Here is a 27,130-nt window from a genome sequence, read left to right as displayed (position 1 = left end):
TTTTTTTTTCTCAATGTTGTTTATTTGTAAACTTGACATCACAGATATTACTAATCCTGTATTACTGTAACCGCTGCTGAGAGTTTGAAGAGGTCAAAGGTGAAGTAGCTGTCCCTGTGGATACAGATAAGTGAGCATGTGCTAGGATACTGTACAGATAAAAGGCTGGACACACCGGACAGCACGCATCAGCCAGGTGAGGCATTTAATTCTAATTATTTTTATTATTCAAGTAAGTTAAAATTCAGTTCCCATGATACCCTAATATCCCACCATTTATAGCTATGATGGAATCAAACCTATAAGAGTAGTGACTGCCTAGCAAGATAGCATGAGGATCAATATTGTTAACATAGAGTATTAAGTGCAGACACTGTCTCTTCAGCTGATGGAAAATCTTCTATCGAGGAGGAATTTAACACTTCAGATAATACCTTTCCTTCACTATCGTGAAACTTAATTTTTAATGCCTTATCAAAATCTTTCTCTCATTCTTATAACTGGGAGATATCCATTTTTAAATCATTTTATCTAAATCTCTCGATCCCTACTATGGGGGAAACAGCAGTTTTCATATTTTATTAAAATCTTTCCCATGGTAACTGGGAAATTTCCATTTTCATAAAATTTTATCTAAATCTCTCCCTACTACACTGTACTGGGAAACTGCACTTTTTATTTTTTATCAAAATCTTTCTCAAGATAACAGGAGTAATTTCCATTTTCATATGTTACATAAATCTTTCCATCACTATTGAGTAAGATCAGTTTTCATAATATTCAATCTGCCTAAATCTTGTCAGACTTGACTAAGAAACTTTAGTTTCAAAAATGTATTAAGATCTTTCTCTCATTACTAGGAAACCTCAGTTTCTATGGTTCATTATTCAGACCTCTTTCAATTCCTCCAGACAACTTTCCATACTCCACACCTCCTACATTTCCTGGGATTTTTTTTTGTTTATCTCATAGCAGTGTTGTAACTCCAAAGCTTTGATTTCTTCATGGAAAACAGTCTGCATGGTCTAAAGCTTTCCACCAACTGAAGTTTCAATGTGTTTATTTTATAAATTTTGAGTTTTGTACTATAAATTGTTATTATGTAATTGTGTGAAACCAGGTAACTGACCAATCAAAAGTCAGGATGACTGACCAATCAGGAAAGGAGATGAGTGACTATCAGGAGCAGGGCCTGCTTCATGAGATGTTTTCACGACAGGCTGAGGCCGCACCCTCCCAGGTGGCACTGGTGGAGGCAGATGGCAGTCACATGACCTTTGGAGAACTTGAGGACCGTACCAACATCCTAGCTGGTTTCCTTCGTAGTCAGGGTGTCGTCACAGACAAATGTGTTGGGATCTATCTCAACAAAAGCATCAACTTCTCCCTCTCCTACATAGCTATCCTTAAGGCAGGCAAGTCAGCAAGTTCTTTATGGGAATTGGTTGTGGTATATAGATATAAACATGATATTATATAATATGATATAAAAGTAAGTTTGTAATAATGTATATTGTGCATGTATATTTGAAGAATTATATTGATAGGGAATATTTAAAAAAAAAAAAATTTTCATCACACACACACCAATATTTCTGTGCACTATGACAGGAGCAGATGTATGACAATAGTAATATACAATACATATGGAAATGAATATGAATATAAGATAACTATACACTTTCCAGTAATTAAAAATTCTGTTGTATGTTTCCACTCACAATTAACCCAGAGAAAAGCTGTTGTCATGATGAAGTTGTCTCCCTTTGTAGGAGGAGCCTACCTGCCCCTGGACGTAGCCTACCCTCCGCCCCTCCTACAGTCTATACTTAGTGATGCTGATCCTGTTGTTATAATCACTTCTCCAGAGCTGGTCTCAGCCCTGCCAGGTAATCATAGAGAAAATCATTATTATTACTTAAACATACCACATCATTTCAATGTGATACATATATAAGCGTTGCATCCTGCATTACCTCCCCTTGATAATAATTTAAGGGTTTTAACCTCAGTGGTGGGAATGCTATTGAGATAAACAGAACAATTGAAGATAATATTTTGCAACATGAATGTTAGACAAGAGGCAGCTACATTTGTATTACCTTGGTACAGTATTTAAAGTCACCAGCCACTGCCTTAACGACTGGGTTAGTACACTCAGTTTTGAACTCTTAGGAAGCAAGACTCACTGGTTTTATTCCCAGCAGCTAGATGCTAGATCCACAGTGTTATATTTGTTGAAACTGTTGTGCTTTTGATATTTGATCAGAACTATAATCATCAGTTAGATAGCATCCCCATAACACTGAGCAATTTGGCTAATATGTTTTGTCCCCAACCAAGTAATCCCCTGTTCATGTTTATTTTGTATCATTAAATGTCAAAATTTAATTAGTGAAATGTGATGATAATTAATAATCAATTATACTATTTATAAATATTTTCAACTTCTTCCTTATCTTTTGAAGACAAAGGGAATGTCCTGGTACTGAAGGAAGGGTGGTCAAAGGAGCTGGAATCCAAAAAACGGACAGACCAGTCAAACAATGCCGACAATTCTACAACACTGGACAGTCTGGCCTATATTGTGTATTCCTCTGGGACGACAGGAAAACCTAAAGGTGGGGTACTACAGCCTCAATGTGGTAACCTCATACACACAAAACATACTACAGGATGTCTTTTAGGGTATAAATCTTCACTATACAATATTAACAGGCATGCTGGGTATTACTAAAGCAATACAGGGTCCCCTACCAGCCCCTGCTAAAACTAGTAACCTTGACCTTGACCTAAAAACCCGTGAAACTCTTAACTTGATCTGTAGCTACTCATACTAAAGTTAAATACTAACTTTCACCAACATACCTTGAAGCATGGATGAGAAAAGTGCAGAAAACTGATTGGACAGACAGACTGGTGGACAAATGGACTGGGGAGAAACTCATATTCCCCCCCTGTTTCACTGGCAGGGAACTAATATCAGTAATATAGAATTTGATTATGAATGTCCTGTATATTTAGAAATTGCATCATGGAAGAAAATATCGTGGGGTTTTTTTCCACACAAATTTCATGAAATTGTTTCTTGTAAATTATCAATAATGTTCCATCTCCACTGCAGGCATCATGTGTCCTCATAGGGGTTCAGTTTTCTCCTACCACTGGCGCCATCTAGCCTTCCCCTACCAGTCTGATGACAGAGAAGCTTGCAACATCTTCTTCACCTGGGAAATGTTACGGCCTCTTCTCAAAGGTAAGAACTCAATGGCTACTCCTCAAAGGTAAGGACTCAACAATCACTCCTCAAAGGTGAGGACTCAACGGTCACTCCTCAAAGGTAAGGACTCAACGGCTACTCCTCAAAGGTAAGGACTCAACAGTCACTCCTCATAGGTAAGGACTCAACAGTCACTACTCAAAGATAAGGACTCAACAGTCACTCCTCATAGGTAAGGACTCAACAGTCACTACTCAAAGATAAGGACTCAACGGCTACTCCTCATAGGTAAGGACTCAACAGTCACTACTCAAAGATAAGGACTCAACGGTCACTCCTCAAAGGTAAGGACTCAATGGTTACTCCTCATAGGTAAGGATTCAACGGCTACTCATCATAGGTAAGGACTCAAAAGTCACTCCTCAAAGGTAAGGTCTCAACAGTCACTCCTCAAAGGTAAGGACTCAATGGTTACTCCTCATAGGTAAGGATTCAACGGCTACTCATCATAGGTAAGGACTCAAAAGTCACTCCTCAAAGGTAAGGTCTCAACAGTCACTCCTCAAAGGTAAGGACTCAACGGCTACTAATCATAGGTAAGGACTCAATGGTTACCCCTTGAAAGGTAAGGACTCAATAGCCACTCCTCAAAGGTAAGGACTCAATGGCTACTCCTCAAAGGATACGACTCAACAGCCACTCCTCAAAGATAAGGACTCAACAGTCACTCCTCAAAGGTGAGGACTCAACAGCCACTCCTCAAAGGTAAGGACTCAATGACTACTCCTCAAAGGTAAGTATACTCAACAGTCACTCCTCAAAGGTAAGGACTCAACAGTCACTCCTCAAAGGTAAGTATACTCAACGGTCACTCCTCAAAGGTAAGGACTCAACGGCTACTCATCATGGGTAAGGACTCAATGGTTACTCCTCAAAGATAAGGACTCAACAGCCACTCCTCAAAGATAAGGACTCAACAGCCACTCCTCAAAGGATACGACCTAACAGCCACTCCTCAAAGATAAGGACTCAACAGTCACACCTCAAAGATAAGGACTCAACAGTCACTCCTCAAAGATAAGGACTCAACAGTCACTCCTCAAAGATAAGGACTCAACAGTCACTCCTCAAAGGTAAGGACTCAATGGTCACTCCTCAAAGATAAGGACTCAACAGTCACTCCTCAAAGATAAGGACTCAACAGCCACTCCTCAAAGATAAGGACTCAACAGCCACTCCTCAAAGGTAAGGACTCAACAGCCACTCCTCAAAGATAAGGACTCAACAGCCACTCCTCAAAGGTAAGGACTCAACAGCCACTCCTCAAAGGTAAGGACTCAACAGCCACTTTTTAAAGATATGGTATGAATAGTCACTCCTCTCAGAAATATGACATCTTTAGAATAATGGATTTGAGTAAAACCTGTTGACAGTGTGCTTTCAGAAACTCACATGTCTTTTCTCATGGTGTAACCTGCTGTATATGTATCTTGTCTCCAGGGATTCCCATGTACATCATCCCCAACACAGTGATCTATGACCCACCCCTACTGTGCGACTTTCTTCATGAACATAAGATCACACGTATGCTGTTCACTCCATCTCTCCTGGAGGCTGTTCTGAACACCTCAGGACTTGACCTAAACACCAAGCTTAAAAGTATGAGGTAGGTTCTTCTGAACATCTTAAGACTAGAGGTTCAACTTTATCATCCAATCCTTAAGATTATGAGTTAAAACAGACAGTTCTGAATTTCACAGCTGAAGAATACTTCTAAATACCAGTCCACCTGACTCAAAACTCTAGTTAAGATACAAGTTATTGTGAACAAAAATAGTAATATCTATACAGTCAGTTATCATTTTCTGATTCACTGATCTGCTGTTATTTCTCCCAGGCAGATCTTTTTCTGTGGGGAGGTGGTCACAACAGCTCTCTTTGAGCGTTGTCGAAAGATGTTGCCATGGATACAGTTCCTCAACCTGTACAGTGTGTCAGAGTGTCATGATGTGGCATGTGAAGATCTGGGAGAATACTTCCAAAATAACCAGGTATGTTTATCATCTACAGGTTTATACTTTACAATAAGTTTTCAGCTTTTAATAAAAATTATTCGTATACATCAAGTATACATGATGATAAGTATTAAGCAAGTCGAAATTTTATGTTACAGGGAGCTATAAACTCAAGAAAGTTTTGTCCAGTAGGACGGATACTGCCTGGGGTTGAAGTGGTCATTCTAGATGACCAGTACAATCCACAGCCAGTAGGGAGCTCAGGGGAGGTAAGTCATATCAGTACAATCCACAGCCAGTAGGGAGATCAAGGGAGGTAAGTCATATCAGTAGGATCCATAGTCAGTAGGGAGATCAGGGGAGGTAAGTCAAATCAGTAGGATCCACAGTCAGTAGGGAGATCAGGGGAGGTAAGTCATTTCAGTAGGATCCACAGTCAGTAGGGAGATCAGGGGAGGTAAGTCATATCAGTACAATACAGTCAGTAGGGAGATCAGGGGAGGTAAGTCATATCAGTAGGATCCACAGTCAGTACGGAGATCAGGGGAGGTAAGTCATATCAGTACAATCCATAGTCAGTACGGAGATCAGGGGAAGTAATTAGAACTAGTACAATTCAAAGCCAGTAGGGAGATCTCAGTACAATCCATAGTCAATAGGGAGTTCAGGGGAGGTAAGTCAAATCAGTACAGTTCATAGTCAGTAGGGGGATCTCAGTACAATTCATAGTCAATAGGGAGATCAGGGGAGGTAAGTCAAATCAGTACAGTTCATAGTCAGTAGGTAGCTCAGCAGATGTAAGTCAAAAAAAGATCTACTGCCAGAGGGGAGCTAAGTCAAATAAGTACTTTCCACAGCCAGTAGGGAACTCAGGGGAGGTAAATCTAACTAAGATGAGAAGAGTGAAATGCCTGAGTGGTAAATTTTGTTTGAAAAAACCAAGGAAGTTCACAGGATTGTTTTTTTGTTTGATGTTTTTCCTAGATCTATGTGGGAGGACCCACTCTGGCTAGAGGGTATCTCAACCGACCAGAGCAGCAGGCTGTTCGGTTTATACCCCGCCCTGTAGCAGTACCAAGGGGGATTGGGGATAAGTTGTACCGTACTGGTGACTGGGGCTACATGCTGTCTGACGGGAGTCTGGAAATCTGTGGACGGTGTGACTCCATGGTCAAAATCAGGGGCTACTCCATAGAAGTACAGGTTAGTCTGTCAAACTGTACTTACTTGTCATCCCTCTTTATTTTTGAGCAAAACTTTTAGCCTTAACTTTTTATAACTTTTCAGTGTTTTTTGGGTTTTTTTTATCTATTATTCATATTTTAAAAATATTATATTATTACACCAGCAAGAGAAGCTTAAAATTAGTTATTTTTAAGTATTTGTTTGTCAGAAGAAGGTCCATAAATATACTTTTCTTGACACATTTCCTCCTTTCGAATTTCAATAAAGGTTTGCAAATATGCTACACATAAGCATTATATAATTTCAAACCTATCTATAAAGACCACTCACAGGAGAGGATAAAAAGTGGTTGTTATAGACAGGTGGTCCTGATAGACAGTATTACATTCATACTCTACTACACAGCTACATCGGCCAAACATAAAACAATAAAAATTTGATAGCACTATGATTTAAATACCTAGTATTGATGCTGTAGGCAGTGGAGACAGCCATATTGGAGTTACTTGAGGTGAACGCCTGTGTCATTCTGGTAGAAGGAGATGAGGGTGACAACAAGTTTCTTGTTGCCTACGTAGTTACCGAGGGTCAGACATCAAAGAAGGCTCTACGTGCTGCCCTTAAACTTAGTCTTCCCTTCTACATGATTCCTGCTTACTTTGTAATCATGCCAAGGTTTGTGCTTTGCTTTCTCTCAAACTCTTATCAACCGATTATCTCTAACACTCATCAAATTATTCCCTCACACAGTCACTCTTATCAACGGTTTCCATCAAAATCTTATCAAAAGATTACCTAAGAGTCTCTATTCAATGCTGCAATAGAAAGTTGCCTCCAAACAGCATCTTCTTTTCGATTTTTCTAGTGTTGGGTATCATTTCTTTTTTTTTGCAGCCTTCCAATTGTTGAGGCTACAGGTAAATTGGACAAGAAAGCCCTACCTCCATTTGACAACGAGAGTGAAAATGATATAGACAAAGAGGCTCAACCTTCCACAGACACTGAGAAGGAGGTGGCCCAGATCTGGAAACAAGTCCTACAAATCAAGGATGTGGACATTCAGGAGAGTTTCTTTGACCAAGGAGGGTAAGTTGTGTGGGTAAGATCATGCAAGGAGATGTGGTTAAGGAATATGGGAAGGGGGGGGGGGGGGGGGGGGGGGAGAGATATGATAATATTGGGGATGTGAGGGGTGATGTGTGAAATTGCAGAGAGGAGGAGAGTTATATCAGAAAATGATGGTAATAATGTGGGAAAGAGAAAGATTATATGTGGCAGGACAATGGTTATAGCAGAGGGTGGATGATAAGATAGGTGGTAATGAAAAATGGTTACATGTATATGGAAAGAGAAAGTGAAGAGGGAGTGATGTTAGATTTGAAGATGATGTGGAAGCTAAAAGGAAGTGGAATTTAAAGGTGATGTGGAAGCTGTCTGAATGTGATATAGCAATGATATTTATGTCTATTCCACAGTCATTCTCTCCTGGCTACACAGTTACTAGGCAACCTACGAGATAAGTACCAGGTGAATATCACTGTACGGGACCTCTTCATCCACCCAACCATAGCCAGCATCAGCCAGTTGATCGAGGCAAAAAAGAAAAACTCTGAAGGGGATCTCGTAGTTCCAAAAGTGACATTTGATCTTAAGGCAGAAGTGAAACGTCATGATATGGCCAAGGTTGAGTAAGTATTACACTAGGAAGTCGTAAGTGTACAAAATATGTATCGCTATTCAGACCGAGGACATCTCTCGGTTTGGTAAATCTTTGTAGTAATCCAAAGTTAATTTAGTAAATTATCAGTTTATTATACAATGTATAAAGTCATAATGTTAATATGTACATCATTAGTGGTCAAACAATGACCCGATTTCCGAATCTTTAAATGATGATGACAAGCCGGAAATATTTATGCTACAAGACAGACATAAAATAAATCCTCAGTATACTTATTTTTTACAAAGTAAACAGGCTGACATATTTGTTGTCAATTCAGCTTGTAAGTTTTAATATTAAGATTTGATATCTGCACATTTAGGTAAAACTATACAAGATATGCTAATTAGCAAACTCATCAGTGGTATGATAAACCTTTCTAACATTAACACAAATCTTTTGTCTTAACCTTTCTGACATTAATACAAATCTTTTGTCTGCCCAGCATTGACATGAAGCTGAGAGCATTCTGGAGGAGCTTTAACCTACACAACGAGAGCAAGTATAAAAAAGCCCGCGTCCTTCTTACTGGAACAACAGGTTTTCTTGGGGCCTTCCTCCTCAGAGAATTACTTCTCACCACCCAGGTAAGAACCTTCCTCTTCAGAGAATTACTTCTCACCACCCAGGTAAGGGCCTTACTACTCAGATAATTACTTCTCACCCCCCAGGTAAGAACCTTCCTCCTCAGAGAATTAGTTCTCACCACCAAGTAAGGGCCTTCTTCCTCAGAGAATTATTTCTCACCACCAGGTAAGGGCCTTCTTCCTCAGAGAATTATTTCTCACCACCAGGTAAGGGCCTTCTTCCTCAGAGAATTATTTCTCACCACCAGGTAAGGGCCTTCTTCCTCAGAGAATTACTTCTCACCACCAGGTAAGAACCTTCCTCCTCAGAGAATTACTTCTCACCACCCAGGTAAGAACCTTCCTCCTCAGAGAATTACTTCTCACCACCAGGTAAGGGCCTTCCTCCTCAGAGAATTACTTCTCACCACCCAGGTAAGAACCTTCCTCCTCAGAGAATTACTTCTCACCACCCAGGTAAGGGCCTTCTTCCTCAGAGAATTACTTCTCACCACCAGGTAAGGGCCTTCTTCATCAGAGAATTACCTCTCACCACCCAGGTAAGGGCCTTCCTACTCAGAGAATTACTTCTCACCACCAGGTAAGGGCCTTCCTCCTCAGAGAATTACTTCTCACCACCCAGGTAAGAACCTTCCTCCTCAGAGAATTACTTCTCACCACCCAGATAAAAAAAAATCAAATAGGATATGATTTTTACTATAGCCACAATTATTGATTTTTGATAACTCAATAGTGTTATTAGTCCATACCATATATAATATGACACAAGTCAAAAATTTGATAGCTTGTATTAAGTCCCATCTTTTAATCATGCAATTCAATGCTATTTTTGTTTTTACATGCCTCTGACAGACCACAATCTACTGTGTGGTGCGAGAGCTCCCTGACAAGAGTCCCACTGACCGTGTAGAAGCAACATTGAAACAGTTTGGAATCCTGGCTGGTTCAGAACCCCCTACAGAGGAGCAGACATTTCTTGCTAAGCAGTTTAAGGCACATGTTCATGCCATGAAGGGTGACGTGGCATTGGTCAAGCTTGGCATGAACGAGGATGATTACACATACCTGTGCACAGAGATTGATTACATCATACATGCTGCTGCATCTGTCAACCTGGTATACCCCTATAGTGTAAGTAACATTACCATGACAACATGTACACAGATATTGATTACATCATACATGCTGCAGCATCTGTCAATCTGGTATACCCCTATAGTGTAAGTAACATTACCATGACAACATGTACACAGATATTGATTACATCATACATATTGCAGCATCTGTCAACCTGGTATACCCCTATAGTGTAAGTAACATTACCATGACAACATGTACACAGATATTGATTACATCATACATGCTGCAGCATCTGTCAATCTGGTATACCCCTATAGTGTAAGTAACATTACCATGACAACATGTACACAGATATTGATTACATCATACATGCTGCAGCATCTGTCAATCTGGTATACCCCTATAGTGTAAGTAACATTACCATGACAACATGTACACAGATATTGATTACATCATACATATTGCAGCATCTGTCAACCTGGTATACCCCTATAGTGTAAGTAACATTACCATGACAACATGTACACAGATATTGATTACATCATACATATTGCAGCATCTGTCAATCTGGTATACCCCTATAGTGTGAGTAACATTACCATGGCAACATATACAGGTAAATGGATTACATCATACATAATTAAGGCAACATCAGGCAGCTTTGTGTACCCCTATTGTATAAGTAACATTATTATGACATCATGGACACAGAAATTGATTACAGTCAAACCTTTCTATAAAGGACACCAAAGGGACAGATGACAAGTGTCCTTTATAGCCAGGTGTCCTTTATACAGAGGTTAATCATATAGTGAATTCAAAGGTTTGGGTCTGATGAGCCTGTCCTTTATAGACAAGTGTCCTTTATATAGAGGTGTCCTTTATAACAGGTTTAACTGTACATCATACATACTGCAGCATCAGTCAGCTTTGTGTACCCCTATTGTGTAAGTAACATTACCATGACAACATGTACACAGAAATTGATTACATCATACTTGCTGTTACATTTACCAAGTACAATGTATGTAGTTTCAAGTTCTGTCACTATAACTACATATATTTTATATACAGACATATAATACGATATATGTCATATTTTATAACTTGTTTTGTGTAACCATTTTGTATGATATTGTTTTATAGGCACTGCAAGGAGCTAATGTCAATGGAACGGTAAACATGGTGTTGTTTGCCTGTACAGGGAAAATCAAACCATTCCATTACGTCAGGTAAGTCTCCAATCTACAAACCACACTTACACAAATATACCAGCTTTTCTGTAAAATCCTGTATTGATCATTAAAGGGAGTTTGCTTTACCTGAAATCCACATTGATATGTTGTTGATATATCTTTCTTTAAATATACAGGTTTTCTTACAATGGAAGACCTTTAAATGAAGCATGTGGTAGCATAGTTATTGATATACTAAGATGGATTCAAACTTGGAATATATGTTTTACAGTACTGATGCTGTATTCCCTAATGGCCTTCGAGACTGCCGAGAAAATGATGACATCACACCTTTCTGTGACCAGCTGACCGATGGATACTCACAATCAAAATGGGTGGCAGAACAACTGATATCAAAAGCTGATCAGAGAGGCATTCCTGTGGTCATCTACAGGTTAGGTAAGTAGTGACCATTGGTCATCTACAGGTTAGGTAAGTAGTGACCATTGGTCATCTACAGGCTATGTAAGTAGTGACCAGTAGTCATCTACAGGTTAGGTAAGTAGTGACCATTGGTCATCTACAGGTTAGGTAAATATTGACCAGTGGTCATCTACAGGCTATGTAAGTAGTGACCAGTGGTCATCTACAGGTTAAGTAAGTAGTGACCAGTGGTCATCTAAAGGTTAAGTAAGTAGTGACCAGTGGTCATCTACAGGTTAGGTAAGTAGTGACCAGTGGTCATCTACAGGTTAGGTAAATAGTGACCAGTAGTCATCTACAGGTTAGGTAAGTAGTGACCGTTGGTCATCTACAGGTTAGGTAAGTAGTGACCATTGGTCATCTACAGGCTATGTAAGTAGTGACCAGTAGTCATCTACAGGTTAGGTAAGTAGTGACCATTGGTCATCTACAGGTTAGGTAAATATTGACCAGTGGTCATCTACAGGCTATGTAAGTAGTGACCAGTGGTCATCTACAGGTTAGATAAGTAGTGACCATTGGTCATCTACAGGTTAGGTAAGTAGTGACCGGTGGTCATCTACAGGTTAGGTAAGTAGTGACCATTGGTCATCTACAGGTTAGGTAAATAGTAACCAGTGGTTATCTACAGGTTAGGTAAGTAATGCCCAGTAGTCATATACAAGTTAGGTAAGTAATGCCCAGTAGTCATATACAGGTTAGGTAAGAAATGACCATTGGTCATCTACAGGTTAGGTAAGTAGTGACCAATGGTCATCTACAGGCTAGGTAAGTAGAAACTGCTGGTCATCTGTTGGTTAGGTAAGTAATGAACGGTGGTGACCAGTGGTCAACTACAGGTATAAGTAAGTTGTGACTTGTGGTCATCTGTAGCTTAAGTAAGTAATGACCAGTGAATAAGCATAGAACCCAAAGTCTTGTGGATGGATACAGAGTGACTAGTCACTTAAACATTTTTATGATAAACCAGCCTGTTATCATCTTAGGTTTTGTGATATGACTCTTAAACTAAAAAGAGAACTTTTTGATCAAGTTAAAAACAAAAATTGTGTATGTTGCTAGGGAACATGTCAGGTGACATGACACAGGCTTACTGGAATCCCCAGGATCTGACATTAGTGCTGCTACAGGCGATCACCAGGCTAGGTGTGGCACCTGATGTTGACTGGCTGGTGGAGATGACACCTGTTGACTTTGCTGCCAAGTTCCTCATCAAAATGACATACAATCTATCTACAGCTCTGGGGAAGGTCTACCATGTCCTTAACTCCAAACCTATACATTGCAGGTGAGGCTTACTAATCCATAAACAAACAGAGAATACTGATATATACCAAAGAAACCATATTTCTAACTTAAAATTAATAAAATAAGAGCAAAATGTGAAAGAATTTACATTTGGTTGGTGGCCCTTGAAAAAGTACAAAGGTGAATAAGACCAGGTGTTCCTGAAGAGAAAGTGTCTTCATTGCTACACCGCAACACCTGCCATGTAGGTAAAATCTATTTATATTCACACAACCTATACACACATGCAGTTGAAACTTGCCTTCTCTTCTATGATGCCTTCAATTCATACATGCTGACCTTTGTATCCTAATGTCTGATCTAGTACTGACCTTTGACCTTTGTATCCTAATGTCTGATCTAGTACTGTCCTTTGACCTTTGTATCCTAAAGTCTGATCTCGTACTGACCTTTCTTACAATGGTATCTATCTTCTTGACCTTGACTTATCTTTATTAAGGTGGCTGTACAAGTGGATGAATGCAAATGGTTTTCCTGTGGAGGTCGTCAAGTTCACTGAGTGGAGAAAAAGGTGGGATATATAATACATCGTGTATGTAGATTAAAAAAATTACAAATTTATATTTCATTTAATCTATTTATTTAGCCTTTTTAATATTGATAAATATGTGAATAGGTGGTTATGGTTGATAGCTTATTGATAATAAAGGTTCTAGTATGTATAGTTTTAATTTTGTAGTAAGGTATGACTAAGATCAATAATTTTCAATTTATATTCTGCTTTGACAATGAGCTTGCCTTGAGTTGAGACAAAGATATAGATATAGAAATAACATTTGCTCCATCAAGGTAGAAGATATAGAGGTTACACAACGAGTGGTTGTTGGATATGGAATTTATTTCACACGAGTAAGTTATTTTTTTAAAGTTACAAAAGACACCAGGTTTAGCGAGTGTTTTTTGCAACTTTTAAAAAATAACTTACGAGTCGTGTGACCTGTTTCTACCACAATAATATCGGCTTGAATCAAAGGGAAACGTGGCTAAGTATTATTTCGCGTATGCAAATAAAGTGTACCAGTGATGTCCGGAACCCGGTGATGTGACGTCATTAGATTATTGATGACGTCAATAACAATTGCAGCTTGGGTCAAAGTTCACCGTGTAAGCCAATCGAAATGCGTACAGAGTTTATACCACGTGTGGTATAAACAGATTGTTAATCAACAGCTGTAATGATTAACTGATGGTCTGAGAGTTGAATAACACAGGGTATTGTGGTAGAAAGGTATATATATCTTTTCAAATAAATACTTTCCTTTTTGTTTGACTACAAGAGTTCTAGAAAGTACAGAAGTTGATGGCATGGCCGATCTACAGCGATTGTTGGAGTCATACATGAGGTAAGTAACACCTATATCAGGTAAGTAACACCTATACACTCATAATTACAAGGTAAGTCACTCCTATACAACCTACATCAGATAGGTGAGACCTATACAACCTATATCAGATAGGTGACACCTATACAACCTATATCAGATAGGTGACACCTATACACTCCTTTATCAGACAGGTGACACCTACACACTCCCATATAAGGTAAGTCACACCTATACACACCTTTATCAGACAGGTGACACCAATACAACCTATATCAGATAGGTGACACAATACAACCTATATCAGATAGGTGACACCTATACACTCTAATATCAGATAGGTGATACCTATACAACCTATATCAGATAGGTGATACCTATACAACCTATATCAGATAGGTGATACCTATACACTCTAATATCAGATAGGTGATACCTATACAACCTATATCAGATAGGTGATACCTATACAACCTATATCAGATAGGTGATACCTATACAACCTATATCAGATAGGTGATACCTATACAACCTATATCAGATAGGTGATACCTATACACTCCTATATCAGATAGGTGACACCTATACACTCCTATATCTGATAGGTGACACCTACACTCCTATATCAGATAGGTGATACCTACACTCCTATATCAGATAGGTGACACCTATACACTCCTATATCAGATAGGTGACACCTACACTCCTATATCAGATAGGTGACACCTCTTCACTCCTATATCAGATAGGTGACACCTACACTCCTATATCAGATAGGTGACACCTACACTCCTATATCAGATAGGTGACACCTACACTCCTATATCAGATAGGTGACACCTATACACTCCTATATCAGATAGGTGACACCTATACACACCTATATCAGATAGGTGATACCTATACACACCTATATCAGATAGGTTATACCGCTACACTCCTATATCAGATAGGTTATACCTATACAAACCTATATCAGATAGGTAACACCTATACAATCCTATATCAGATAGGTAACACCTATACAATCCTATATCAGATAGGTAACACCTACACTCCTATAACATATAGGTGACACTTATACACTCTTATATCAGATAGGTGACACCAATACAACTTATATCAGATAGGTGATACTAGTACCTATACACTCCTATATCAGATAGGTGATACCTATACACTCATATATAAGGTAAGTCACACCTATACACTCTAATATCAGAAAGGTGATACATATACACTCTTATATCAGATAGGTGACACCAATACAACCTATATCAGATAGGTGACACCTATACACTCCTATATCAGATAGGTGATACCTACACTCCTATATCAGATAGGTGACACCTATACAATCCTATATCAGATAGGTGACACCTATACACTCCTATATCAGATAGGTGATACCTATACACCCCTATATCAGATAGGTAACACCTATACAATCCTATATCAGATAGGTGACACCTATACACTCTTATATCAGATAGGTAACACCTATACATTCCTATATCAGATAGGTGATACCTATACACTCCTATATCAGATAGGTGACACCTATACACTCCTATATCAGATAGGTGACACCTACACTCCTATATCAGATAGGTGACACCTATACACTCCTATATCAGATAGGTGACACCTACACACACCTATATCAGATAGGTGATATCTACACTCCTATATCAGATAGGTGACACCTATACACTCCTATATCAGATAGGTGACACCTATACAATCCTATATCAGATAGGTGATACCTATACAATTCTATATCAGATAGGTGACACCTACACACACCTATATCAGATAGGTGATATCTACACTCCTATATCAGATAGGTGACACCTACACACACCTATATCAGATAGGTGATATCTACACTCCTATATCAGATAGGTGACACCTATACACTCCTATATCAGATAGGTGACACCTATACACTCCTATATCAGATAGGTGATACCTATACACTCCTTATATCATATAGGTGACACCTATACACTTCTATATCAGATAGGTGACACCTATACAATCCTATATCAGATAGGTGACACCTATACACTCCTATATCAGATAGGTGATACCTATACACTCCTATATCAGATAGGTGACACCTATACACTCCTATATCAGATAGGTGACACCTATACACTCCTATATCAGATAGGTGACACCTATACACACCTATATCAGATAGGTGATACCTATACACTCCTATAACATATAGGTGACACCTATACACTCCTATATCAGATAGGTGACACCTACACTCCTATATCAGATAGGTGACACCTATACACTCCTATATCAGATAGGTGACACCTATACACTCCTATATCAGATAGGTGACACCTATACAATCCTATATCAGATAGGTGACACCTATACACTCCTATATCAGATAGGTGATACCTATACACTCCTATATCAGATAGGTGATACCTATACACTCCTTTAGCATAAAGGTGATACCTATACACTCCTTTAACATAAAGGTGACACCTACACTCCTATATCAGATAGGTGACACCTATACACTCCTATATCAGATAGGTGACACCTATACACTCCTATATCAGAAAGGTGACACCTATACACTCCTATATCAGATAGGCGACACCTACACTCCTATATCAGATAGGTGATATCTACACTCCTAGATCAGATAGGTGATACCTATACACTCCTATATCAGATAGGTGACACATATACACTCCTATATCAGATAGGTGACACCTATACACTCCTATATCAGATAGGTGATACCTATACACTCCTATATCAGATAGGTGACACCTATACACTCCTATATCAGATAGGTATACCTATACACTCCTATATCAGATAGGTGAACCTACATCCTATCAGATAGGTAACACCTATACACTCCTATATCAGATAGGTGACACCTATACACTCCTATATCAGATAGGTGACACCTATACACTCCTATATCAGATAGGTGACACCTATACACTCCTATATCAGATAGGTGATACCTATACACTCCTATATCAGATAGGTGACACCTATACACTCCTATATCAGATAGGTGACACCTATACACTCCTATATCAGATAGGTGATACCTATACACTCCTATATCAGATAGGTGACACCTATACACTCCTATATCAGATAGGTGACACCTATACACTCCTATATCAGATAGGTGACACCTATACACTCCTATATCAGATAGGTGATACCTATACACTATTATATCAGATAGGTGACACCTATACACTCCTATATCAGATAGGTGACACCTATACACTCCTATATCAGATAGGTGATACCTATACACTCCTATATCAGATAGGTGACACCTATACACTCCTATATCAGATAGGTGACACCTATACACTCCTATATCAGATAGGTGATACCTATACACTCCTTTAACATAAAGGTGACACCTATACACTCCTATATCAGATAGGTGACACCTATACACTCCTATAACATATAGGTGACACCTATACACTCCTATATCAGATAGGTGACACCTATACACTCCTATATCAGATAGGTGACACCTATACACTCCTATATCAGATAGGTGACACCTATACACTCCTATATCAGATAGGTGATACCTATACACTATTATATCAGATAGGTGACATCTATACATTCCTATATCAGATAGGTGACACCTACACTCCTATATCAGATAGGTGACACCTATACACTCCTATATCAGATAGGTGACACCTATACACTCTTATATATCAGATAGGTGATACCTATACACTCCTATATCAGACAGGTGACACCTATACACTCCTATATCAGATAGGTGATACCTATACACTCCTATATCAGATAGGTGACACCTATACACTCTTATATCAGATAGGTGATACCTACAATCCTATATCAGATAGGTGACACCTATACACTCCTATATATCAGATAGGTGACACCTATACACTCCTATATCAGATAGGTGACACCTATACACTCTTATATCAGATAGGTGATACCTACAATCCTATATCAGATAGGTGACACCTATACATTCCTATATCAGATAGGTAACACCTGTACACTCCTATATCAGATAGGTGACACCTACACTCCTATATCAGATAGGTGATACCTACACTCCTATATCAGATAGGTGACACCTATACACTCCTATATCAGATAGGTGACACCTATAAACCTATATTAGTATCTTTTATCAATTTCAGTAAAGAAATTTCAATTGTTTGTTGATTTAGGGATGAAGGATTCTTCAGTGAGCTGAGTACCTACTGCACAGATAATCTTGACCAAGCCTTGTCACAGTTAAACATCAAGTACCCACAAACAGATGGGGACCTTCTCAAAACCTACTTCTCACAGCTGAGCAAACGAGGGATCATTTCATCAGGAGAGGGAACAGTAAGGAAGGGTAAGAAGGCTGAGTTACCTTGTGACCTCTATTTACCATCTGACCTTGACTCGCATAACAATAGTACTGGTTTTTCAGAGTATACCTTCAAAGCCATTTTTATGACGTATGCGTATAATAAATAATTAAAAGAAAAATACAGCTGGATAACAATTAAGGTTATTAGAATTTTTTAATCTTTCAATTTTTCATCTGAAAGGCAGGAATATTCATGGTTTATACAGATGTCTGATGATGAAAATTAAATGCTGAAATTTGGGGTTGTGGTCACAGTCACTGTCAGTGGTTATTTCAATCACATTATAGATGGAAAATGACCCAAATTCCCTTCAAGTTTGGTAAGAAAAATAAACCTGCAGAATTGAGAAAAAAGTGCTTGAAAATTTACTGGTTTAAATCTTGGTACGAAAAATCTGTACGAACCATGATAATTTGTCTGAAGTGTATTATATAAAATAAGAATCTTCATCACAATTTGATTTTTAAAAGATATGCAACCAGCAGATAATTTTGACATATCTTTAATTAAGTATGTATACCTTGGTGATGCATTTTAAGTTTGAAACTTTAATTTTATCAGAAAAACTGTAGTCAAGTTTATATGATTGTGTGTATAACTTGTAAAAAATTACTGGGATAAACCTTTAATACAATTGTATGTATTTGACATAAGTATTCAGTAGAAATGAAAGGCCGGGGCACAATTAATTGTTTTAAGGGAAAAATACCCATTTAGTTAATGTGCATTGTACATGTATTATAATTTATACTAGTTTAAATTAATGAGTACAACATGTGATTAATCAGATGTACTGTAGACATGAATATTTATTGAAAAAAAACTAAAACAAAGGTTTGGGACAAAGGTAACCATGATTCCATGATTATGTGATGTTATGTAACATTACACAATACACTGTATATCTTTTTTTATTAATTATAAGCAATAGAAAACACAGTCTACAAATTATGAAATACTGGTCTTCCAAACCTTTGATCCATTATCAACTGTATAAAAGTCATTAAAAAAGATATCTTGTTACTTAACATTTAGTCTCGGAAATGCTTAATGAGGGGCACGTGGACATTTAAATATATGTTTTAATTAAGGAATAATTTAACATATCAATTTAATTAGATAATAATGTACAATATCATGCCTCATAATTTATGGTAACAACATGTTATTGATATTACAATTAAATAAGGAATGTATTGTATTATAGTATAATTTTAAAGTGATAATACTGTTTTCTTTATTGGTTAAAGCTGTGTTACAGAGTAGGATAAGCTTAAAGTGGAGTAAGGGAGATAACTCTAGTTTGTGTACCATATAGTTGTTATTGTTGGTTGTTCGCTCCACATCACACACAGTTATGTCAGCAGGTAGAGCTATTGGTGAAGCAGCTCCTAAATTGGGTACATAGTCTGTATGAAATATTATACCATACCAGTTTACATAAATACCATCCCAATATGTAATAATTTACTATTCCCTCATGTTTTACACCATACATATCTGTAACATGTGTTTTTAGGGGCTGTCTCAAAAGGTAATTTATCTTGTATACCGTAAGGCAGTTATGATATGAATAGTAATTATGTGGCAAATTTCGACTTTTATTATGGTATACAAAGTGACATGGTCACCGTCTAGCTTTACACTAGACTGGCTGACTCAGGGAAGCTGAGGTTGTATGTTCGATTCACAGCAGAGATGATATGCATACTTATTAATAATGGAGGATCTTGTAGACTCTATCTGGTAGCTTTAATCACTGTCACTGAGGACTTGGCATTGTTAAAGGTCTATTCAAGCTTGTGGTGATGCATCTTAGGTTATCCAATATTGCGACATTAATATGGCCGCCCTTTCAAGCTTGCACTAAGAGGGATACCCTAGTTTCTAAGCTCAATCATCAGTAAAGCAGTACTGTAATGTAGGACTGCATGATGAGCCAAAAAATATGGGCCACAATTCTGCTATTTCTCAAGACTTAAGATTCCATATGTCTCTTTCAAATATTTAGGTAACTTAGATGCTTAATTTTCTGAAGATATAATAAGAGCATTACTGAAATATATGAATGTCATGAAATTATTGCTAAGATTTGTATGGAAGTCTAACAATATACATGTGGATTATATAAAAAAAAATCATCATCATTTTGCGGTTTGTTCCTTTGATTCAGATCCTGGACCACTTGACGGTAAGGTTGCTATAGTGACAGGGGCCTCCAGTGGTATTGGCAAGGCCATTGCCAAGACTCTGGCTGGAGCAGGGGCCAAGGTTGCCATGGCAGCACGACGAGTGGATCGGTTACAGGAAATAGAGAAAGACATCAGGACAAATGGTGGCGTTGGCATCTGCATCCAAACTGATGTCACAAGAAGGGATGAGGTAAGGTCAAAGGTCAAGGGAAACTCAGACCTTGTCAACTGTATATCATAGTTTAAAGTGAAGAATGCCCAGTGCAAATAAGTTTTAGAGAACTGCTAAAATGTCTGAATTGAACATTAATACTTGTTCTGACAGTTTACAGTCATATGTTTTGTGCGCAGATGAAACAGTTGGTCAGTCAAACAGAGTCCATCCTCGGTCCCGTAGACATTATGGTCAACAACGCTGGCACCATGTTCTACACGATGATGAAGAACCTTCATGAGGATGAATGGGAAAAACAGATAGATGTCAATATCAAGGTAAGTTTTACACAAATGTCAAGGTCATTTAGGACAGATGTCAATATCAAGGTAAGTTTTACACAAATGTCAAGGTCAGGTAGGACAGATGTCAATATCAAGGTAAGTTTTACACAAATGTCAAGGTCATGTAGGACAGATGTCAATATCAAGGTAAGTTTTACATAAAGGTCAAGGTCATGTAGGACAGATGTCAATATCAAGGTAAGTTTTACATAAAGGTCAAGGTCATGTGAGACAGATGGCAATATCAAGGTTAGTATGTTACACAAATGTCAAAGTCATGTAGAACCTAGTAACTATGAAACATTACAACATACCAGACACATTTTGTGGTGGTTAATATTTTTTTCATTGACCAACTACATACTCTGTTAAATCTCAAATAAGAATTTTGCAATAACTGACATTTTATGACTATTTCCGGTTTACATTTTTTTATGGTGTTGTATAAGACTTGTCAGGTGTAACAGTAGACAATATAGCATTCCTTATAGAAAACAAATGATACATTTTGTTATGGTGTTGTATAAGACTTGTCAGGTGTAAAAGTAGACAATATAGCATTCCTTATAGAAAACAAATGATACATTTGTGTCCTTTATGTGGCAATATATATATATATATCTACAGGGCCTGACTAACGGTATCGGGGCTGTCCTAGACGGAATGCTGAAGCGTCAGTCTGGACACATCGTCAACATGTCTTCAGATGCAGGGAAAAAAGTGAGTTAACATACTAAAAAGACAACATGGCCGCACAACAGATATTGCAACATGAACAGACCACACATCAAATTCTGAAACATCACTCGACCTCACAACGTCAGAAACATCACCAGACCTCACAACAACATCAGAAACATCACTCGACCTCACAACAACGTCAGAAACATCACCAGACCTCACAACAACGTCAGAAACATCACTCGACCTCACAACAACGTCAGAAACATCACTCGACCTCACAACAACGTCAGAAACATCACCAGACCTCACAACAACATCAGAAACATCACTCGACCTCACAACAACGTCAGAAACATCACTCGACCTCACAATGTCAGAAACATCACCAGACTATACAACAAAGTCAGAAACATCACTCGACCTCACAACAACGTCAGAAACATCACTCGACCTCACAACAACGTCAGAAACATCACCAGACCTCACAACAACGTCAGAAACATCACTCGACCTCACAACAACGTCAGAAACATCACCAGACCTCACAACAACGTCAGAAACATCACTCGACCTCACAACAAAGTCAGAAACATCACCAGACTACACAACAAAATCAGAAACATCACTCGACCTCACAACAACGTCAGAAACATCACCAGACCTCACAACAACGTCAGAAACATCACTCAACCTCACAACAAAGTCAGAAACATCACCAGACTACACAACAAAATCAGAAACATCACTCAACATCACAACAACGTCAGAAACATCACCAGACTTCACAACAACGTCAGAAACATCACCCGACCTCACAACAACGTCAGAAACATCACTCGACCTCACAACAACGTCAGAAACATCACCAGACCACACAATGTCAGAAACATCACTCGACCTCACAACAACATCAGAAACATCACTCCACCTCACAACAACGTCAGAAACATCACTCGACCTCACAACAACATCAGAAACATCACTCGACCTCACAACAACATCAGAAACATCACTCGACCTCACAACGTCAGAAACATCACCAGACTACACAACGTCAGAAACATCACTCGACCTCACAACAACATCAGAAACATCACTCGACCTCACAACAACATCAGAAACATCACTCGACCTCACAACGTCAGAAACATCACCAGACTACACAACATCAGAAACATCACCAGACTACACAACAACATCAGAAACATCACTCGACCTCACAACAACGTCAGAAACATCACCAGACCTCACAACAACGTCAGAAACATCACTCGACCTCACAACAACATCAGAAACATCACTCGACCTCACAACGTCAGAAACATCACTCGACCTCACAACAACGTCAGAAACATCACCAGACCTCACAACAACGTCAGAAACATCACTCGACCTCACAACAAAGTCAGAAACATCACCAGACTACACAACAAAATCAGAAACATCACTCGACCTCACAACAACGTCAGAAACATCACCAGACCTCACAACAACGTCAGAAACATCACTCAACCTCACAACAACGTCAGAAACATCACCAGACCTCACAACAAAGTCAGAAACATCACCAGACTACACAACAAAATCAGAAACATCACTCGACCTCACAACAACGTCAGAAACATCACTCGACCTCACAACAACGTCAGAAACATCACCAGACCACACAATGTCAGAAACATCACTCGACCTCACAACAACATCAGAAACATCACTCCACCTCACAACAACGTCAGAAACATCACTCGACCTCACAACAACATCAGAAACATCACTCGACCTCACAACAACATCAGAAACATCACTCGACCTCACAACGTCAGAAACATCACCAGACTACACAACGTCAGAAACATCACTCGACCTCACAACAACATCAGAAACATCACTCGACCTCACAACAACATCAGAAACATCACTCGACCTCACAACGTCAGAAACATCACCAGACTACACAACATCAGAAACATCACCAGACTACACAACAAAATCAGAAACATCACTCAACCTCACAACAACATTAGAAACATCACTCAACCTCACAACAACGTCAGAAACATCACTCAACCTCACAACAACGTCAGAAACATCACTCGACCTCACAACAACATCAGAAACATCACCAGACCACACAACAACGTCAGAAACATCACCAGACTACACAACAACGTCAGAAACATCACTCGACCTCACAACAACATCAGAAACATCACTCCACCTCACAACAACGTCAGAAACATCACTCGACCTCACAACAACATCAGAAACATCACTCGACCTCACAACAACATCAGAAACATCACTCGACCTCACGTCAGAAACATCACCAGACCTCACAACGTCAGAAACATCACTCCACCTCACAACAAAATCAGAAACATCACCAGACCACACAACAAAGTCAGAAACATCACCAGACCTCACAACGTCAGAAACATCACTCTACCTCACAACAACGTCAGAAACATCACCAGACCTCACAACAACGTCAGAAACATCACTCGACCTCACAACAAAGTCAGAAACATCACTCAACCTCACAACAACGTCAGAAACATCACCCGACTACACAACAAAATCAGAAACATCACTCAACCTCACAACAAAATCAGAAACATCACTCAACCTCACAACAACGTCAGAAACATCACTCAACCTCACAACAACGTCAGAAACATCACCAGACTACACAACAACGTCAGAAACATCACTCAACCTCACAACAAAATCATAAACATCACTCAACCTCACAACAACGTCAGAAACATCACCAGACCTCACAACAACGTCAGAAACATCACCAGACTACACAACAACGTCAGAAACATCACTCAACCTCACAACAAAATCATAAACATCACTCAACCTCACAACAACGTCAGAAACATCACTCAACCTCACAACAAAATCATAAACATCACTCAACCTCACAACAACGTCAGAAACATCACCCGAACACACAACAACGTCAGAAACATCACCAGACTACACCCTATGGTTAATTTTTCATTCTAGGTCTTAGGAATGTGTCAAGCCCCCTGTGACTGTAACCTGCATGTCACATAGGATTCAAAATATACACAATTATACTTGAATGTCACATCCGATTCAAAATATACACAATTGTACTTGAATGTCACATACAATTCAAAATATACACAATTGTACTTTTCTTTTGAAATCCAATATTGAATTTGAGATTCCTCTGTCACATCGAAGATTTCAACAATTTCTTGTCATTTGTACAATTGAGTCAGCTCCTTGTCAAGTCATTTATACAATTGATTCAGCTCCTTGTCAAGTCTTGTGTACAATTGATTCAGCTCCTTGTCAAGTCTTTTATACAATTGATTCAGCTCCTTGTCAGTCTTGTGTACAATTGATTCAGCTCCTTGTCAGTCTTGTGTACAATTGATTCAGCTCCTTGTCAAGTCATTTGTACAACTGATTCAGCTCCTTGTCAGTCTTGTGTACAATTGATTCAGCTCCTTGTCAGTCTTGTGTACAATTGATTCAGCTCCTTGTCAGTCTTGTGTACAATTGATTCAGCTCATTGTCAAGTCATTTGTACAATTGATTCAGCTCCTTGTCAGTCTTGTGTACAATTGATTCAGCTCATTGTCAAGTCATTTGTACAATTGATTCAGCTCCTTGTCAGTCTTGTGTACAATTGATTCAGCTCCTTGTCAGTCTTGTGTACAATTGATTCAGCTCATTGTCAAGTCATTTGTACAATTGATTCAGCTCCTTGTCAAGTCTTGTGTACAATTGATTCAGCTCCTTGTCAAGGTTGCTATAAACAAATACAGACTTGGAGGTTATATAGCCATGAATATCTAATGACAAAACCATGTACTGTAAACATTTGTTGACTTTTTCAGGGTTTTCCGGGTCTTGCTGTGTACTCGGGGACAAAATTCTATGTAGAGGGTTTGTCCCAGGCCCTGAGACAGGAAGTGTGCAAATTAGGGGTGCGTGTGACCTGTATACAGCCCGGTGATGTATCCACAGAGCTCCTGACAACAAATACTGACCAAGAGGTACCTATATCTGTTGGATAAAAATATAAGTGAAATATTTCATAAGACTCTAAAATAATTTACCTGAAGCTTTGTAAGTTGTATTGCTTTCATTGATTAATATGATAATTTTACAATGATCCTTGTTTCAGGCAAAGGAAGCTTATGATGGCAGCCAGCTATGTCGTATCTTGGATGCAGAGGATGTGGCAAGAGCTGTGCTTTATGCAGTCACACAGCCACCACATGTAGGGATTAACGAGATCCTGATCGAGCCCCGTGAGGCTCCAGTGTGATTCTACTAGGAGGAGCTTTCAGGCACATAATGGAAACTAAGTGCTACAATTTCAAGGAAATGTATTACAATTTATAGCTGTATATTTCATGGAAGAATACTGAAAGAACAGAAAGATTGAAAAAAATTCTGTCACATATACATTTTGTATAAGGAGATTTTACGGGTATATGAACATCCCGAATCTGAGTTATATTTAGGTTCTTGGATATCATAAATATGAGTGACATCTCGAGTGAACAATGAATTGATCACATGTCCTTTAGCTAGACATCCTAGGAATTATCATTGGTATATCAGATTTACACTCCCTGGCAGGATATATGTTATATGTATTTGTCAGGTATATCCCTGTAATCTACTGTTTGTACAGACAATTTTTAGGGTAATGAGAATTAATTGTCAATTAGTCATTCCCGAGAAATCCAAAGTACTAATGTATTATATATCATGTATAAGTTCTGTGTATAAACATAAAAACTCTATAAAATGTCTGCTTTTTACAAATTTGATTTATATACATGTATGTAGGATTTTAAATGAGATTTAATTTCATATAAGATTTTATTAAACAAGTCTGAAAGTTTTTAATTTTTTGGGTCTTAGTGAGCTACTTCACACAACTAAGAAAACATTTATTTTGACTGATTTTAAAGTCTAAATATGGAGGACAAAGTCAAGAGGAGGCAGCCAATTTGTACATTTTCACTTCGTGACGAAATAGCATTTTCCATATTATGATCTCACCGTTGACTCCTGACTGGTGCAGCCAATCAACAAGAGGCCCATGGGCCTCTATGGTCGCCTGAGTTTAGATAAATTTTTGCAGATTTGCTTCATGTGATTTTGAACTTGAGGTCAATGATGTTCACCCCAAGCATACTAATGGCCCAATATCAGATCTCGGGGCCTCTTGC

The 27,130-nt window shown here is 38.6% G+C and overlaps 1 protein-coding gene across 1 annotated transcript; it reads left to right on the top strand.

The window, feature by feature from the left end:
- Positions 1 to 76: 76 nt before the first annotated feature.
- LOC117329470 (linear gramicidin synthase subunit D-like) lies at positions 77 to 26,800 on the top strand. Its single transcript, XM_033887425.1, has 25 exons — positions 77 to 196; positions 1,121 to 1,415; positions 1,773 to 1,889; positions 2,469 to 2,621; positions 3,125 to 3,256; positions 4,721 to 4,886; positions 5,118 to 5,271; positions 5,394 to 5,504; positions 6,220 to 6,438; positions 6,899 to 7,095; positions 7,315 to 7,506; positions 7,896 to 8,108; positions 8,586 to 8,727; positions 9,580 to 9,858; positions 10,954 to 11,039; positions 11,275 to 11,441; positions 12,528 to 12,753; positions 13,213 to 13,284; positions 14,051 to 14,116; positions 18,334 to 18,506; positions 20,699 to 20,907; positions 21,069 to 21,209; positions 21,843 to 21,935; positions 25,781 to 25,939; positions 26,071 to 26,800. Exons 2-25 carry the CDS (start codon positions 1,145 to 1,147, stop codon positions 26,212 to 26,214), a joined length of 3,882 nt encoding a protein of 1,293 aa, XP_033743316.1. The 5' UTR covers positions 77 to 196; positions 1,121 to 1,144; the 3' UTR covers positions 26,215 to 26,800.
- Positions 26,801 to 27,130: the final 330 nt, after the last annotated feature.

The sequence above is a fragment of the Pecten maximus genome, chromosome 6 (assembly GCF_902652985.1).
Source record: "Pecten maximus chromosome 6, xPecMax1.1, whole genome shotgun sequence".
In the NCBI taxonomy this organism is placed as follows: Eukaryota; Metazoa; Mollusca; class Bivalvia; order Pectinida; family Pectinidae; genus Pecten; species Pecten maximus.
Note: the sequence above shows the minus strand (reverse complement) of the source record. Positions and strands in the feature narration are given on the sequence as shown.